The sequence below is a fragment of the Mercurialis annua genome, linkage group LG3, assembly GCF_937616625.2.
Source record: "Mercurialis annua linkage group LG3, ddMerAnnu1.2, whole genome shotgun sequence".
In the NCBI taxonomy this organism is placed as follows: domain Eukaryota; kingdom Viridiplantae; phylum Streptophyta; class Magnoliopsida; order Malpighiales; family Euphorbiaceae; genus Mercurialis; species Mercurialis annua.
The window spans coordinates 75,071,846-75,089,807 of NC_065572.1; the positions used below are offsets into that span (position 1 = coordinate 75,071,846).

Genomic DNA, 17,962 nt, shown 5'->3' on the forward strand with positions numbered 1-17,962 from the left:
TTTTATTTTTTCATCATCGTTAAATGAATTTTTATCACGTTTATTCAATAGTCAAATAATAAAATAAGCTAAAAACAAAAAAATTGTAGTCTCTTTCGGAGTACATAAACTAAATATTAATAGAATAGATTACAAATTTAAGTGCACATTAAAAAATAAAAATTAACTAGTAAAAACAAATAAATTTTTGTCATTCAGTTAACAACATATTAAATATATATTCTAATTTTTTCATAATAAAAGAAATCAATATTAATAAAATAAGAATATTTAAATTTAATTCAATTAAAAAGTATATAAAAATTCAGTATTATTAGCTATCTATTTAATCCTTTAATCCTTTATTTTTTCATACTAATTTTATTTCAAGTACTTAATAAATAAATGTCATTGTGATAAATGATGATTAAAAATAATAAATTAATAAACGAGACTAGACCGATAATAATAGTATGTCTTTAAAAAAAATTATGTTAATATCCCACGTTTTTTATATAACATGCTCAATAATAATGATAATAATAATATAATGAATAATGAATAATTTCTTTAATGACATTTGTTTTTGATAATTTATTTTTGTTCGGGGAAACTAGTCAACTGACCAAAGCTGAGCTGACCAACCAGCCAAAGGCAGCTCTAACTCTCCTCTCAACAACTCACTAACCTTTCTTCCATTAATGGGAGCTAAATCGATCAAAAAACGATCCAATACAATTAGGTCAATCCCCAAATCACAGAGTCCCATGCCATCTCCTTCCAAATTCACTCTCAAAAAATTTCCACTGTTCGTTTTATTCTTCATGGCTCTCAGTATCATCGCTCTCTTAGGCATTTCTCCAATTATGTTGGCCAGTTTAGGGTTTGCTAATCAATCACCTAATATTTATACTATTCAAGTTGTCAATGAGTTCCCTCACGATCCAACTGCATTTACTCAGGTAATTTTGTATTTTTTTGCTTGTTTCATGCTTTGATTGCGATTAATTAATGTGAAATTTGGTTGCAGGGTCTTCTTTATGCAGGCAATGATACATTGTTTGAGTCCACTGGTCTTTATGGTGAGGTGCGCTTCTGTTTGTATGCTTTTGCTTTTTCTTGAAATACACTAGGATATATATTTTCTGCTTTGATTTTGTGTTAGTAATTGTTAATTAACTTGTATTTTTATGTTGCTCCAGTCATCTGTTCGGCAAATTGATCTTCGGTCAGGGAAGGTATGTATGTCTCTAGCATTCAATTGCTTTTCTAGCTAGGCTTAATTGCTTACAAAGATTACTGTTTGTTTACATTTAGAAGTTGCAATGAAACTGGATATTAAATTCAACCCGTCATTGTGTTGTATCGTGTATAGGTTGAGGTTATTCAGAACATGGATGCATCTTATTTTGGGGAAGGCCTTACACTTCTTGGAGAAAGGTTTGTGAATTAGTTGCTTTTAGTTTGTTTGCTGATTTACAATGTTTGACTTGCTGTTTGATGTTTGGACGTATTGGAGACCATCTGCATCCTGCTAAGTTTATTTTTAGCATTTCAGATACCAGATTTTTAAATGATTGATTTGTGTAAACTATAGTATAATAATTTAAATCTTGATTATTAGCGAATCTTCCAAAAATCTATCAGGCATCGCATCCATTGGCTCCATAATGCCTCTTTTATGGGTACCTTTTGGTTTTGTGGTTCTTCGACAGCTTATGTGCTGTTAACTGTCAGCCCTCAAAACAAAAATAAATGAAAATAAATCAAATGTCACACTTAGTTTTTGTTGCATAGAAATGTGCATGTGCAATACATCTAACATAGGAATATCAGGTTAGGGATATGCATTAAATATGCATCTGCTGTTTTTTACCTGCTAGCTTTACTTGGCTCTTTATGCCAAGTGTGTTCTAGAGGAAGAAAAATAATAGTGCACAAAAGCTCGGAATTTTTTAAATACTACTACGTAATCATGTGGTTTCACATGTTCTTTTCTAATGAGCAACTTTATATTTCTGAATGTCAGTGTAACTTCTGTTTCCAAAGAGATATTTGTGTATATGTTGGAACTTTCTACCTATTTGCATTGCTTACAATAGGATTGCAGTTGCATCTGATTTATTAAATTTTTTATTGATATGGGTGGGCCGTGCAAGTAAGTACTTAAGAACTTTATTATAGTACTAATAATAGCTTTTATGTTCTTTTGTAGGCTGTTCCAAGTAACTTGGTTGACGAAAACTGGTTTCATTTATGACCGAAATAATTTAAGAGAAGTTTGTGCTTCTCCATTTTACTTTTGGCTTGTGTATATGCATGCAATATAATACCTTTCTGTTAAGTTATTTCCTCATTTAAGTAGCATATCTTTTAACCATTTGCAAAATGATTTTTATTTTATGGCATTCATCTTGAAGTATTTTTGACTTTTAAGATCATTTCCACTCTTAAATATCATAGTTCACTCTGGACCAATTTTTCCCTTTTGCTTCAACTTCTAGTATCATCTTCTTCCAGAACAGGCAATTAGATGCCTGTTTACCTTCGTTTTTATTTGAGATTGAGGTGTGGCATCTTTTAAGGTGGCTTATATATAAGTTGTTTATTTTTGGATCTTAATTTATTTTACTTGTTTCATTTGATGCAGATAAAAAAATTTACTCATGAGATGAGTGACGGCTGGGGACTGGCAACTGATGGAAAAGTTCTGTTTGGCAGTGACGGGACTTCAGCATTATATCAGCTTGATCCTCAAACATTGAAAAGTTTTTCGTTGTCTACTACACTTAATTATGACCTTTGGTTTTTCTAATTTGCATTAAACTGATACTTTAGTTTTGTCAATTGATGCAGCCAGTAAAATAAACATTGTGAAATATGGTGATCAGGATGTGCGCTACCTCAATGAACTAGAGTTTGTAAATGGTGAAATTTGGGCAAATGTTTGGGGGGTATCATTCGATCCTCATTTTATCTTTTTGAGTTGGATTATCCTGTGGTTTACCTTCTAAGATTTGCATTCTCCTTATGTAGACTGATTGCATTGCAAAGATATCAGGAAAGGATGGCAGTGTGATTGGATGGATTCTTCTCGAAAATTTAAGGTCTTTTTGTTTGCTTTCTCTCTATATTGGATTAGTTGATGTTCTTCTGTAATATGGTCATATGATATAAATGGCTTGATAACCTTTTTTACTTTTATTTACAGGAAAGGGTTAATTGCAGCTGGATACAGGGTGAGCATCTCTTCAAAACTCGATAAAAGAAATACAATTTTTTTTTCACCTGATCCTTTTCATTTATGCTTGGTTTTATCTGTTGCTTGTAAAAAGGAAGAAGTGATTTGTTAGCCACAATATCTCTGCAAATTTAATCAAATTATTTTCATATCATGTGCATTTATGAGTTTTCTTATAGTTTAATATGTCCTTCATCAACTTATTCAGCTGAACTTTTGACTGCTTATTAGGGCGTTGATGTTTTAAATGGTATTGCATGGGATAGCAATGACAACCGTCTTTTCGGTAAGCTGTTTATACTGGACAAATCCTTTTAAGCTTTTCTTATTGAAGGCTAGGTTGTTTTCTGAGTTCAATCTGTGTGAATAAGTACCATCATAAAGCAAATATAAAGTTGGTGAACAATTTTTTGTTTGAATTTGTTTCACTTTCATGAAATAGCATTGGCTATTCATATTAGCATACACCTTATTCTATTTGAATTCCTTACTGCTGACAGCGTTAGAATTCTAAGTTTAATGTCTCTTCTCTTAGCTCATGTTTTGAACTCCATATTTTATGCAGTTACTGGAAAACTATGGCCAAAGCTTTATGAAATCAAATTGCAACCCGTAAACAAACACATGGACAGTAGAAAGATTAAACAGCTTTGCATACCATAGTTATAGTCAGCTATACCATGAAGGTGTTAACATGCGCAGTGTAAAACTTCACGTCTCGTGGCTTTAGAATGTGAGAGATCATTTTTAGTACAATGTATTGAAAACTACAACTCAATTAGATTTTATGTTCTTTAGTAATTTTTGTTATTACTCATGATGCTTAAAGATAAATTATACTGATATGTCGTTATCGAATTTGGAAGAAGACATGTTACTAAAATTATTAAGATGCAATTATGAATGAAACTGATGTAGGCTGGACTAGGTGTGTGCAAAAACCAAACTGGAATTTTTAAGAACGGTTCGAGTCATTGAGGAGATTAGTTTGATTTGGTCTGTATCTTTATAAATATTTGGTTTTTGTTCGGTTTGAACAATTTTAAAATCGAATAGTAAAAAAAAGTTAAAAACCAAACAAATAAGTAAATTTATTAAACTAGTTACTAACTTCTTAGGAATTTAATTTTAATGCACAATTGCATATTCATTGATAATTATTAATTTTTTAGGAATTTAATTCAAATGCATAAATGCATATTCATTCATAATATATGTATATGTTAATAATTATATGAAAAAAATTAGACACAAAATTTTTAAGTCATTAAATTTTATTAAATTATATTTTTATTTATATTTACATTAAAAATAAGTTTAAGGGCTAAAATAAATTTTAATTTTATGAATCAAGTTCTTTGACATGTCAAAAAATAAAAAAATATTTATAGAAATAAAAGTAATAAATATTGTTTGATTTTAAAATAGGAGGAACAAGATTGTGAATTAAGGTAAATGTTAGGGTATCAAATTAATTTGCTCAATATTTTGAAATATTTAAATTAATTTTAAAATAAACAAATAATATTTTCAATAAGTTAATATGTAATTTTTTTAATCAAACCAAAATGAACTAATCAAAAAGTTTGGTTTGGTTTAAACTTCCACTATTTTATTGTTTCGGCCAATTCCAAACCGAGCCGAATCTAACCCATCCATGCACGCCCTTATTCTGGACTGTTAAATGACACAGAATAATCCAATTTGAAATATACGTAGCAAAGAATCTGGCAGATAGCTCTAATAATTTCAAATTAAAAAAAATAGCTCTCCATGGCTGATAAAACACGCAAATCATATCCTAACGACTAATATTTTCTTCAAGTGGCAAATTAGTGTTGGTTCATTGCTAAGATTATTTCCACACCTAAACCTTTACCCAAATTTCCCGCTAGTTAGTTCACATGTCAAATTTTTTGAACTACAAATTTCTTTCATCTCTAAATCTTTCAAACTTTTAGTTAATTCCTTCTGTTTCCAATCATGTTCAACCACCAATTTTCTCTGAGCAAAATTCTTTCAAAGCAAACACCATTTTTTGGCATCAGGTTATGGATTATATTGGTAGCTTTAGTTCTAGTTTTTTCTCTTCTGATTCTAACTATAATCTTCACCAGCATTATTTGCCTACACCGCAAGAAAAAATTCAAATCTCTCAAATCGAATTTCCTTATATCGAATGCTATTTCTTGCGGTAGTAATTTCAGGAATTTTTACAGCGGATCGTCCTTGGATAAGAGACTGTTGTCTCAACGAATCGGGGAAACTGAAATGAACCTGGCAAAGCTAGACCATCCGAATAAAAAAATTATGAGTAGTGTAGATGATTTGGAGTCGGCTGGTAGATACTTCCCTGACGCATGGAGAGGGAATAGATTCAGTTACAAGGATATTGAGGTGGTTACTGGTGGATTTTCCGATGAAAATTTGATCGGAAATGGTAATCAGGGTGTCGTTTATCGCGGTAGTTTGTTGGATTCCACCAGAGTAGCTGTGAAGAGCCTGTTGAGTAAGAGGTACGGTTTCTCATATCTAAATTCTATCAATTTTAACACCTTGTCTTTTTAATTTATTTTTATACAAGGTTGTAATCAAGACAAGTTAGTTTGATTCAAGTAGACTTTAAATTTTGAAACTTGAAACTCTATTTGAATTTTATCAACTTTCATTTTTAAGTACTTGTAATGATTTTCAAAAAAAGTACTTATAGTATTCTTATTAATAATTAAATTATTCATCATTCCAACGCACTTTGATTAAACATCGATTCAAAATAACTTATAAAATACATGGACTTAATGCTTTAAAAAAATCCCAACCTTTCATCTCATATTCAATCCTATTCTGATGTTGAACATTTGTCAATTTTATCTCATTTTGCATTTTTTCATTTCAATTGTACCATGAAAAATAAAATTGACATTTATTTATTTGACATGTAAAACTACTTGTAATATTAAAATTAGCAATTACTATCAACTTTTATTGTTATCATAGCCATAATCTATTCAATTAGATGACCAAAACTAATTCAATTAAGAATATTTTATATATTTATCTAATTAATTACAATTAAAATAAGCTTAGAATTTTTGTGACACTCAAAATAGAAACCAACCTATTCATTATGGACAGAAGGAGTATAAAATTAAATTTTATTATATAAACAAAGATATAACTGTAAATATATTTAAGGCAAAAATACTGAAAACCCCTCCACCTTTGAACTTTTTTTCAATTCCATCACCATTTAGGAGAATCGTCAATTGCACCCTATTTGGAGTTTTCAGTTTGAACTTCTACCCTAATTCATTAAATTGACCTCTTTGCCTTTGTAAAAAAGTTTAAAATGATCCTTTATTTTTAGACTATATACATATTAAATGCTAATGTTATTAATAATATAACAAAAACCTTCTTCTTCATAAAATTCAACAATTAATAATTTTTTTATTTTCTTAATTTATATTAATTATGAATAACTTTTAAAATTTAAAACCGTAGATTTTTAATCGGAAAAAAATTAAAAATCTTAAAATTTAACAAAGAATATTCTTTCAAAAAAATTAAAAAATCGTAAAAAAATACCTTCACACAAAACGAAGGCAATCTATATATATAAAAAATTAAATACAAAAGAAATTATATTTCAAAAAAAATTCAATTTTTTTTTTAAAATAGACCACCCCGGTCGGGGTGGTTTGTTCTAACAGACCACCACCGTGGTGGTCTATTCTAAGGAGAACAGACCACCCGGTGGTGGTCTGTTCTCCACCACCACCACCGGTGGTCTGTTAACAGACCACCGGTGGTAAAAAAATTTAAATTTATATTATTTATAAAATATAATAAATTAATTAGTTATTAGGACTTGTTTGAATATTTTTAAAGATGAAGAAGTTGTTTGTATTTTTTCAATTAGAAAAAAAATTGATATAACCCTTCTGTTTAGTTGATTTTAACATTTTTATCCTTCAATTAATTAAATTGTCAATTTTTAAAATTTTGGGTAGAGGCAAAAACTGAAAAAAAAAATTAGGTGGTAGTGGAATTGAAAAAAAATTCAAATGTGGAGGGGTTTTCAATATTTTTGCCTATATTTAATAATATTTGATATAAAATTTAATTAACCATAGCTCGATTAGGCTTGCGAGCATACCCAGCTAAGTATTTTGATATTCGAATTGTACTCAGCAGTTGGCTCGAGTAGCTTGAACTCGAGTTCAATTTGACTAAAGTCAAATTATTTTTGAATCAATCTCGAATAACTCTTGACGTGTAAGATCCACCAATTAGTTCAAAATGTAGAATTACATAATCATAGAAATTTTGGTCAGCAGTTGCGGAGCTGAGCAGTTTATAACTGAAGTGGAGATGATAGGGCATGTTAGACACAAGAATTTAGTCAAATTACTTGGATACTGTACGGAAGGAGGTTACAGGTATTTTACATATATTTTACTTGAATGTTCATAAAATCATTTTATTGATAAATTATACAATTTAAGCTTTTCTTTTTATCAGAATGCTAGTGAATGAGTATGTAGACAATGGAAATCTGCAACAGTGGCTTCACGGATGGACCGACGAAATCAGCCCTCTAACATGGGACATAAGGATGAACATCATCCAAGCAGTGGCCAAAGGGTAAAAGAAAAAAATTTGATCTTCAATCATTATAAACTCTTCATTTTACTTTATTATGATGCTTCAAGTTCATGTCATTTGAATAATTAATTTGCTTATATAGACTGGCTTACCTTCACGAGGATATTGAACCAAAGATAGTTCATCACAACCTTAAATCTTGTAACATATTGCTTGATCACCATTGGAATCCTAAGATCTCTGATTATGGGATTGTTAAGCTCTGTGATTCTCAAGAAAATCAGATAGCAGCACTAACATATGGTTACATAACTGAGGAATGTGCTTCTGATGGAGTTGTTGATGAGAAAATTGATGTTTATAGCTTCGGGATTCTCGTAATGGAGATCATATGCGGGAGGATCCCGGTAGATCACAATCAACCCCAGGTAAGGATTCCTCGTACCTATATTGCACGGAGAACTTATCGAGTCCCATTGTTTCACCGTTTCGGGTTTTAATGCTTATCGTTTCAGCATTTCTGTTTCCGTGCAACATAATTGCAAACCATTGAGTTCATATGCTTAATTAGAGGCCTAATATTCGTATTTTTAAGTCGAAAATTAGTAATGGATTTGCAGGTACACTTAATTGACTGGTTGAAGTCGATGGTCGCGAAACACAAGATAATGTATGTGGCAGATCCTAAATTGGCAGTATTACCATCTTTGAAGGAGCTGAAACGTGCAATTTTAGTTGCTCTTCGATGTGTCGATCCTGATTTAAAACACAGGCCTACAATGGGAGATGTCGTCCATATGCTCGAGCCGCGTGACTTACTACTAAATGATGTAAGAAAGTACTTAAAACGTGATTCATAATGCTTCCACATAGTAGCTAACTTATATCCTGTTTGTTACTATAATGCAGGAACTTCGTTTTCGGAGAAATTCACTGTCTAATCGAAGTTGCTCACAAGGGAGTCTGATAGTTACAAAATCTGCCGAGGCAGATTTTGCTACTACACACGAAACAGAAAGCAGCAGTAATGACTATCAGAAAATGATATTCGAGTAAAAGGTAATGGGGATACTCATAGCAAACTTCAAAAAACACGACAATTACATTTATTTATTATTGTAATTATTTTATATAATAACAAAAAGTCATTCATGTATCAATGAATAAACTACCCTAAATAGCAGCACCTTACAAATGTGCTTTATTTTATTTCTTAATGATAGATTTATATCCCAGGGGTAATGCTCTTGGCTGAACATGTTTTGAGCTGAATGCTTTCGATCGGCAGTTTATCTACTGGGAAAGGGCAATCGGACGCTTTTTCAGGCAGTGAACTGCAGGGTTTAGGAGTCACACGGCTTGAAACACCCTGTACATCTGTGCAGTTCCATTGCAATGGTTTTGGTGTGGCACTCAATGTTATAGTTGCATTAGAAATGCAGATTCCGGTAAAGGGATCGTTAGGATATCCACTTAGTGCTCCTGTGATGTTCACATCCTTGGCTACAATGTCTCGGTAGTTGATATTTTTGATCTCTGTAAATGCATTTGGGTCAAACCCGTCATCTGGATGCGTCTTATAAGCACCTGATATCCAGAAAACATACTTCATGGTTTGCAAATTTAGCCTTCTGACAAATATGTCTCTCAAATAACCTCCTCTTCCAGGTGCAGTTTTGATTCTAACAGCAGATTCTGTATTGATTGCTGTCATGTCCTCAACTCTTACGTTTTCAATTCCGCCGGATAACTCACTGCCTAGAGCTATGGCCGCACTTTTAGGGGAAATGCAAGTCAGTCTTCTTACAATTAGGTCTTTTAAAGGCATTGCAAATTTAATTCCATACTGGTCCCAACCGCTTTTGATTGCAACGCAGTCATCTCCTGATGTAATGTAACAATCCTCTATTATAGTGTTTGTGCACGAATCTGCAGAACACAGAAATGAAAAAACGTTGAAGCATGAAGTGGTGAAATAATATTTCTTTTACAATAATAGGCTGTATAAATATAAAGTTTCGGAGACAAAATTCTGAAAGGTAGAACTCGATAAATATCCGTGCAATTTTAGGACGGAATGCAAGGGTAAAGCAAGAAACTGACTTGGGTTAATTCCATCAGTATTAGGAACTGCAACTGGGGCGTTAATCGTCACTCCTTTGATAAACACGTTACTGCATTTTATTATGCAAAAATTCATCAGAAATCACATTTGTGTAATGTACTCATAAACTACAGATAAAAATGTTGACTTATATTATTAGACCAACCTGCTGTATACAGGATGAACATGCCACATTGGGGAGTTGAGTAAAGTAATATTTGATATTTGAAGGCCTGTTGCGAACATAATCTCAATCAGTAACGGTCGAGTCGCATTAAGCTGACCCTTCGTAAATTTGTCCCACCAGGGAGCACCCTGACCATCAATGGTGCCATTGTTACCTGATCATGAAAGCCCCAATCCATTGTGCTTAATTAGCCTTAAAAATGATTACAAGAGAAATCTCTAATTAGTATACTTTAGATAGCACGAACACTTCATTCAATTTATGTGTTCCGTTTCACAAACTTTTCATACACTTGATATGTTTCGGATACAGAACTTCATTTTTTACATAGAAACCCATAAAATAACACCATTTCGGTGCATGTCCGAGTGTTCGTGCTGCCTAGCAGTAGCCTTAACAAAAAAAAAGTAACTACAGAAAAATGAGATTTTATTGCGTACCAGTGATTACAACATCAGTGAGATTTGTTCCAGAAATGAGACTACCAAATCTTCCATCAGAAAGAGTTGGTTCTCTTCCAAAAGAGGGCAATGGTGCGACAAAAGGATAATCTGATTCTGTCTGTTCATTTATAATAATGCATATTTATATAAAACTACAATGTCATGCTAAGATTATAGGAAAATTGAAATTCAGTTTAAAAAATAAAAGGAAAACGCTTTATAACCCATCAATTTATACCCATTTTCCACTTCTATCCTTACGTGTCAAATTCTCATTTGTTCAATTATTTTCAGAAGTGTATAGCTCGCAAAATAACTTTCAATCTCTCCACTCGTTGGTTGCCACGTCAAACGATAAAATAACATGGATTAAAAAGATGGGTTAAATAGCATTATTCGAGAAAGAATCGGGTTACCTGAGAAGCAAGAATGGTGGCATCCTTGTGGATGAAAAGGGTGAAATAGCTAGTGAGATTGAAGCTACCAGTCAACCATTTTCCGGGTGGAACAATAAGTTCCGCGCCACCATCTTTCGCGTATTGGCTAAGATTAGCAATGGCAGTTTGAAAGGCCTTTGTGTTCAATGTTTTTCCATCTCCAACACCTCCAAAATCTGTCAAAAATGCCGAGTGCTTACGGCAATTTATGGCAGAGTATTCGACTCCATTAATTTCTGCTATTCCAACACTTAATGATCCCACAGAAATCAGCACAGTGAACAGTGCAAAGTACTGCATCAAAAAAATTAAATTAACAGAAATCAAATATATGATCATAAAATACTATTTAAAATAAACAAATAAATTATAAAAAAATGAAGTACATACATAGTATCGTCCGGACTCCGGGAATGTCAGCATTTTTCTAGTAACTGAAGATTGTGAAGTTATTGTTACCTTCTCATGCAAAAACTGAAAATATTTATATAAATTTTATGAGTTAAATATAGGGAATTACTAACAAATTAAACGGTGTTTTATTTTTAGATTAAACTCTATAATTAGCTAAAAATAAATAGAGACTTGGGATGATTGATCCAAAAAAACTGTACATTGGCATGTTTTGCGGGTCTCAGGTTTTTACATCGTGGTGTGCATTTCAGGGATTGATTTTATCTTAATTTGGTATTTTAGTGTTTACTACATTGTTTTTAGAAAGAATAATAATGATTCTCCTGAATAAAAGAAAATCTCATCATGCTTCAAAAAAAAAGCCTAGTTATAGAAAAATCCTGAACTTTAAGGGAAAATAATAAAAATACCTAAAAAGGGACTACCATTTTCATATAACACCTTTTGTTTTCCAAAAACATATATTTTTTTCTTCTTTTAAAATGATTAAAAAAAGTATATATTTGTTGTGTATAAAAAATATATGCAAATAATACAATTAAAAAAATATAATTTTATAGATTATTCATCGAATACATTGTTAATACATATAAAATACAGGCTTGACACATAAATAATATAATTATGTATCTAGGAAATATCCATTATATATATATATATATATATATACATGCCCGGCCTTAGGCATGGGCCACCTAAGGCCTATGTCTAGGGCCACAAATATTAGAGCGCATCATATTTATACGGGATTTTTTAAATAATTTATTATATTAATTTTTTAAAAATATTTTGTTAATACTTTTAATAATAGATGTAGTTAATTTACTATATTGAAAAAATTAATTAGTTAATTACACACACATATTAATTACACACACGCACACGCGCACACGCAGTGGGTCATAATCGTTTAGGGCCAATTTATATAGGGTTAATTGCAAATTAATACACGAACTTTACCCTAATTTGCAATTACAACACGAACTTTGAAACTTGGCAATTTAATACATCAACTTTCATTTTTTTGGCAAATTAGTACACCGACCAATCATACAACAACATGTGGCTTTATATGACAATGTCCACGTTAGTGTTTTTCCAGTTCGGTGTATTAATTCGCCAAAAAATGAAAATTGGTGTACCAATTTGCCAAGTTTTAAAGTTTGTGTTGTAATTGCAAATTAGGGTAAAGTTTGTGTATTAATTTGCAATTAACCCATTTATATATCTAATAGAAAAAAAGAATAAAAATTATGTTATATACAATTTTTATTTTATTTTTTTTATACAAATACAATTTTTACAAAGAAACGTTATAAAAATCTACTAAAAATTTATCGAATATTTATCAAATATCTACCAATAATCTACAAAGTGTACTTTTACAAAAACATAATGAAAAGAGCGCATCTTTATAAACAAAACGAGCTTATTTTTACAAACAATTTGACAAAAATAAATATTTTTATAAAAAAAACTAAAAATTTCGCCTAGGGCCTCAGTTCATCTAAGGCCGGGCTTGTATGTATATATATCATGTATGAATTATGTGGTAAAATAATACAATTATCATGTATAAATTATGTATTAACGATGCATCCATTTAATATTTAAAAAAAAATATTTATCATGTATAAATTATGTATCATCGATATCTACTAACTACATTTAGAAATGTATCTATCGTGTATAAATTGAGTAAAAAAATGTATATATCATATATAAAATATGTATAAAAAATGTATTAAATATGTATAAGAATATATATGTAATACATGCAATAAAATTTCCGATACGTCTCAAAGATGTACCAAATATGTATAAAAAGTATATGTAATAAAACTTAAAAATACAAAAACAAAAAAAGGGGTTCGAACGATCGAATATGTATCAAATGTATATCGGAGATGTATCAAATATGTATTAGAGACGTATTACATACGTGTTGAATATGTATCCGGTAAGTAGTTCATAAAATTATATTTTTTAAAATTTTATTATATGTGTATCATGTATATTTATATTTTTAAAAGTTGACATATTTATTTAAAATTAAAATTACATCTTTTATTTATAAAATTTATATATAATACATAAATTTTTATTATAATTTAAATATATATATATATATATATATTAAATAAATTATGCATTAAAAAAATAAAAAAAATGGAAACATTTTCTAAAAAGAGAATGTAACTGAAAATGCACATGATGCACCTTTGAATAATTATACAATGCAACGGTTGTGCCATATATTCGTGTAACAAACTAATGAGGCGTTAGTCATGTGCAAATATTTACTGATAAAAATAGAAACAATAATTAAAGATTTATTATTGTAAATGCTCATTAGCTTGTTGTAAAAATAATGAGGCATAACCATTGTATAGAATAAACATTCTGCACCTTTTCACATAACAAGTGTTCACGTGTCAGCAGACCTGACGCGTCAGCAAAATCAGAGGGAGACATAAATTTTGAAAAAAAAAAGGTTTTTTAGCTTTGAAATATAGAAAACGTGTAAGTGTAGGAAGAAAAGGGTAGGGGATGATGTAATAAGAAAAAGATAATAATGTAAAACGTTACCAAATAAAAGAGGTTGTGCGAAAATAGGGATCACTTTTTGGACATTTTGAGTAATTTGTTCGAACTTCAATAGACATTTGTGCGTGATATAAGTATAACTAATCAAATTCTTCAATACATATCCTACTAATTGTTTATCGTCACCGCATAATTTTTTAACAAAATTAATATTTAATGGGTGTAAATATTAAAAAAAATTGTCGTATATTATTAATTTTTGTGCAAATTCTTTCTCACTTCTTAAATGGGAAGGATGTGGTATTTTTTAGAAAATTTTAGTGAAGTGAATTCGATCACTGCTTGTTCTAATAGTAATATTGTAACAATTATTTTGCGAAATTAAACTAATATATACGGAATTTTTTTTAGATAGATTTATTTTACCACGTCATCCATAAACTAACCTATTAAATTATAACATATCATTAAAATATATAGTAGTATTATAGTAATATTTTGGTCATTATTCTTTTACACCTTTTATTAATAATATTACTTTAATACCACTATTTTAATAATGTTATATAATATGATAGACTTATTCTATGGATGATGTGAGTCTACTTGATTTTTATATAAACTGACTCACACCTTTCTTTTTGCCGGAAAATGTATAAAAAATTAAAGAAGAAGATGATAATGTAGAAAAATAAGAGTGATATCGACAATGACATGGCAAAGAGGAAGGCGTGAGTAAACTTCCGGCAAGCCACGTAGGACAAAAGCCATCGGATTTCATTTGGTGATCGCCGGAAGTTACTAATTACAAAGTTCAGTGACCATTTTGGAACAAAATATTGTCCGGTGACCATTTTGCAATTTTTGGAAAAGTACAATGACTCCCAGAATCAATAACCCCAGATTTTGCTACTACACATGAGACAGATAGCAGCAGTAATGTCTATCACAAAAAGATATTATTTATTATCGAAATTATTTCATATAATAACAAAAAGTCATTCATATATCAATAAACTACCCTATATAGCAGCAGCTTACAAATGTGCTTTATTTTATCTCTTAATGATAGATTTATATCCCAGGGATAATGCTCTTGGCTGAACATGTTTTGAGCTGAATGCTTTCGATCGGCAGTTTATCTACTGGGAAAGGGCAATCGGATGCTTTTTCAGGCAGTGAACTGCAGGGTTTAGGAGTCACACGGCTTGAAACACCCTGTACATCTGTGCAGTTCCATTGCAATGGTTTTGGTGTGGCACTCAATGTTATAGTTGCATTAGAAATGCAGATTCCAGTAAAGGGATCGTTAGGAAATCCACTTAGCGCTCCTGTGATGTTCACATCCTTGGCTACAATGTCTCGGTAGTTGATGTTTTTGATCTCTGTAAATGCATTGGGGTCAAACCCGTCATCTGGATGCGACTTATAAGCACCTGATATCCAGAAAACATACTTCATGGTTTGCAAATTCAGCCTTCTTATAAATATGTCTCTCAAATAACCTCCTCTTCCAGGTGCAGTTTTGATTCTAACAGCAGATTCTGTATTGATTGCTGTCATGTCCTCAACTCTTACGTTTTCAATTCCGCCGGATAACTCACTGCCTAGAGCTATGGCCGCACTTTTAGGGGAAATGCAAGTCAGTCTTCTTACAATTAGGTCTTTTAAAGGCATTGCAAATTTAATTCCATACTGGTCCCAACCGCTTTTGACTGCAACGCAGTCATCTCCTGATGTAATGTAACAATCCTCTATTCGAGTGTTTGTGCACGAATCTGCAGAACACAGAAATGAAAAAACGCTGAAACATGAAATGGTGATATTATGTTTCTTTTACAATAATAGGCTATATAAATATAAAGTTTCGGAGACAGAATTATGAAAGGTAGAACTCGATAAATTTCCGTGCAATTTTAGGACGGAAAGTAAAGGTAAAGCAAGAAACTGACTTGGGTTAATTCCATCTGTATTAGGAACTTCAACTGGGGCGTTAATTGTCACTCCTTTGATAAACACGTTACTGCATTTTATTGTACAAAAATTCATCAGAATCACATCTAATGTGCTCATAAACTGCAGATAAAATGTTTGAGCTTATATTATTTTACCAACCTGCAGTAGACAGGATGAACATGCCACATTGGGGAGTTGAGTAAAGTAATATTTGATATTTGAAGGTCTGTAGAGAACATAATCTCAATCAAGAACGGTCGAGCTGCCTTAAGCTGACCCTTCGTAAATTTGTCCCACCAGGGAGCACCCTGACCATCAATCGTGCCATTGTTACCTGATCATGAAAACCCCAATCCATTGTGCTTAATTAGCCTTAAAAAATGATTACAAGAGAACTCTCTAATTAGTATACGTATCAGCTAGGTAGCACGAAAACTTCATTCAATCAACATTTGTTTCAGAAACATTTTGAACACTTGACGTCTTGGATATGAAACCTCGTGTTTTACATAAGAAACTTTAAAATAACACCGATTCATTGTATCCGCGTCCGAGTCTTCGTGCTACCTAGCGTATTAGCCTTAACAAAAAAAATTAACTACAGAAAAATGAGATTTTATTGCATACCAGTGATTACAACATCAGTAAGATTTGTTCCAAAAATGAGACTAGCAAATCTTCCATCAGGAACAGTTGCTTCTTGTCCGAAAGAAGGCAATGGTGCAATTAAAGGAAAATCTGATTCTGTCTGTACATTTATAATAATGCAGATTTATTATAAATTACATTTCATGCCGAAATTTTAGGAAAATTGAAATTCAAATGAAAAAAAAAAAATGCTTTATAATCCACCGATTTAAATGATTTAACATTGAAAATTTTAGGAAAATTGAAATTGAAATTCTCATTTCTTTCAACAAAAAAAAATCAAAAGTGCATTTACTCGAAAAAACGGGATTTCTTTTTAAAATCTTTTCAAGCGGTACAATAAGATGGATTACAGTTAAATAGCATCATTCTAAAAATATGGGGTTACCTGAGAAGCAAGAATGGTTGCATCCTTGTGGATGTAAAGAGTGAAATGGCTAGTGAGATTGAAGCTACCCGTCAACCATTTTCCGGGTGGAACGATAAGTTCAGCGCCACCATCTTTCGCGTATTGGCTAAGATTCGCAATGGCAGTTTGAAAGGCCTTTGTGTTCAATGTTTTTCCATCTCCAACGCCTCCAAAATCTGTCAAAAACGCGGTGTGCTTACGGCAATTTAACGCGGAGTATTCGACTCCATTATAGGTATCTTTGTTGAAAATCTTTACATTTCTGCTTTCTGCTATTCCAACACTTAATGATCCCACATAAATCAGCACAGTGAGAAGTTCCAAAAACTGCTTTAAAAATATTAAATTATCAGAAATTAAATATATGATTATAAAACATGATTTAAAATAAAAAAAATACAAGATAAAAGAAAACAAGTATGTACATAGTATCGTCCGGATTCCGGGAATGTCACCATTTTTCTTGTAACTGAAGATTGTGAAGTGATTATTATCTTCTCATGCAAAAACTGAAAATATTTATATAAATTCTATGAGTTAAATATAGGGATTAATAACAAATTTAACGGTGTTTTATTTTTAGATTAAAACTCTTTAATTAGCTAAAAATGAATAGATAGTACTTGGTATGATTGATCCAAAAAAACTGCCCATTGGTATATGTTTTGCGGGTCTCACGTTTTTACATCGTGGTGTGCTTTTCTGTGATTGATTTTAATTTGGTATTTTAGTGCGAACAAAGGATCACTTTGGCCCCTCAACTTGGCACAAAGTATCAAAAACGTCCAAATTGAGAAAACCGGATCACTTTTACCCTGAACTTGTCAAAACCGGTACAAAAAGACCCCTATGCTGACGTGGCACCTTAATTGGAGAGTGGGTTACTAATTAATTAAAAATTACCCTAATTAATCATATTTAAATACTAATTAATTATAATTTAAACCTAATTAATTCAGGGGCCTTTTTAGACTTTTTTCAAAAACAAA

At 31.2% G+C, this 17,962-nt stretch overlaps 4 protein-coding genes across 4 annotated transcripts; 2 read left to right on the plus strand and 2 right to left on the minus strand.

The window, feature by feature from the left end:
- The first annotated feature begins 590 nt into the window (after positions 1-590).
- Positions 591-4,078, plus strand: LOC126671358 (glutaminyl-peptide cyclotransferase). Its single transcript, XM_050365129.2, has 11 exons — positions 591-941; positions 1,010-1,066; positions 1,182-1,217; positions 1,355-1,419; positions 2,195-2,258; positions 2,630-2,747; positions 2,836-2,933; positions 3,016-3,086; positions 3,191-3,218; positions 3,452-3,506; positions 3,786-4,078. Exons 1-11 carry the CDS (start codon positions 681-683, stop codon positions 3,881-3,883), a joined length of 951 nt encoding a protein of 316 aa, XP_050221086.1. The 5' UTR covers positions 591-680; the 3' UTR covers positions 3,884-4,078.
- Positions 4,079-5,045: 967 nt separating this feature from the next.
- On the plus strand, positions 5,046-9,045 carry LOC126671356 (probable serine/threonine-protein kinase At1g01540). The gene is made up of 6 exons (XM_050365123.2): positions 5,046-5,736; positions 7,561-7,662; positions 7,745-7,867; positions 7,971-8,256; positions 8,449-8,658; positions 8,738-9,045. Exons 1-6 carry the CDS (start codon positions 5,204-5,206, stop codon positions 8,882-8,884), a joined length of 1,401 nt encoding a protein of 466 aa, XP_050221080.1. The 5' UTR covers positions 5,046-5,203; the 3' UTR covers positions 8,885-9,045.
- Positions 8,912-11,498, minus strand: LOC130014487 (probable polygalacturonase). The gene is made up of 6 exons (XM_050365121.2): positions 11,390-11,498; positions 10,979-11,293; positions 10,560-10,680; positions 10,099-10,273; positions 9,932-10,002; positions 8,912-9,757 (listed from the first exon to the last, which is right to left on the minus strand). Exons 1-6 carry the CDS (start codon positions 11,420-11,422, stop codon positions 9,054-9,056), a joined length of 1,419 nt encoding a protein of 472 aa, XP_050221078.1. The 5' UTR covers positions 11,423-11,498; the 3' UTR covers positions 8,912-9,053.
- A 3,406-nt stretch (positions 11,499-14,904) lies between these two features.
- Positions 14,905-17,502, minus strand: LOC126671355 (probable polygalacturonase). Its single transcript, XM_050365119.2, has 6 exons — positions 17,399-17,502; positions 16,953-17,300; positions 16,544-16,664; positions 16,076-16,250; positions 15,913-15,983; positions 14,905-15,738 (listed from the first exon to the last, which is right to left on the minus strand). Exons 1-6 carry the CDS (start codon positions 17,429-17,431, stop codon positions 15,035-15,037), a joined length of 1,452 nt encoding a protein of 483 aa, XP_050221076.1. The 5' UTR covers positions 17,432-17,502; the 3' UTR covers positions 14,905-15,034.
- Between the last annotated feature and the right edge of the window lie 460 nt (positions 17,503-17,962).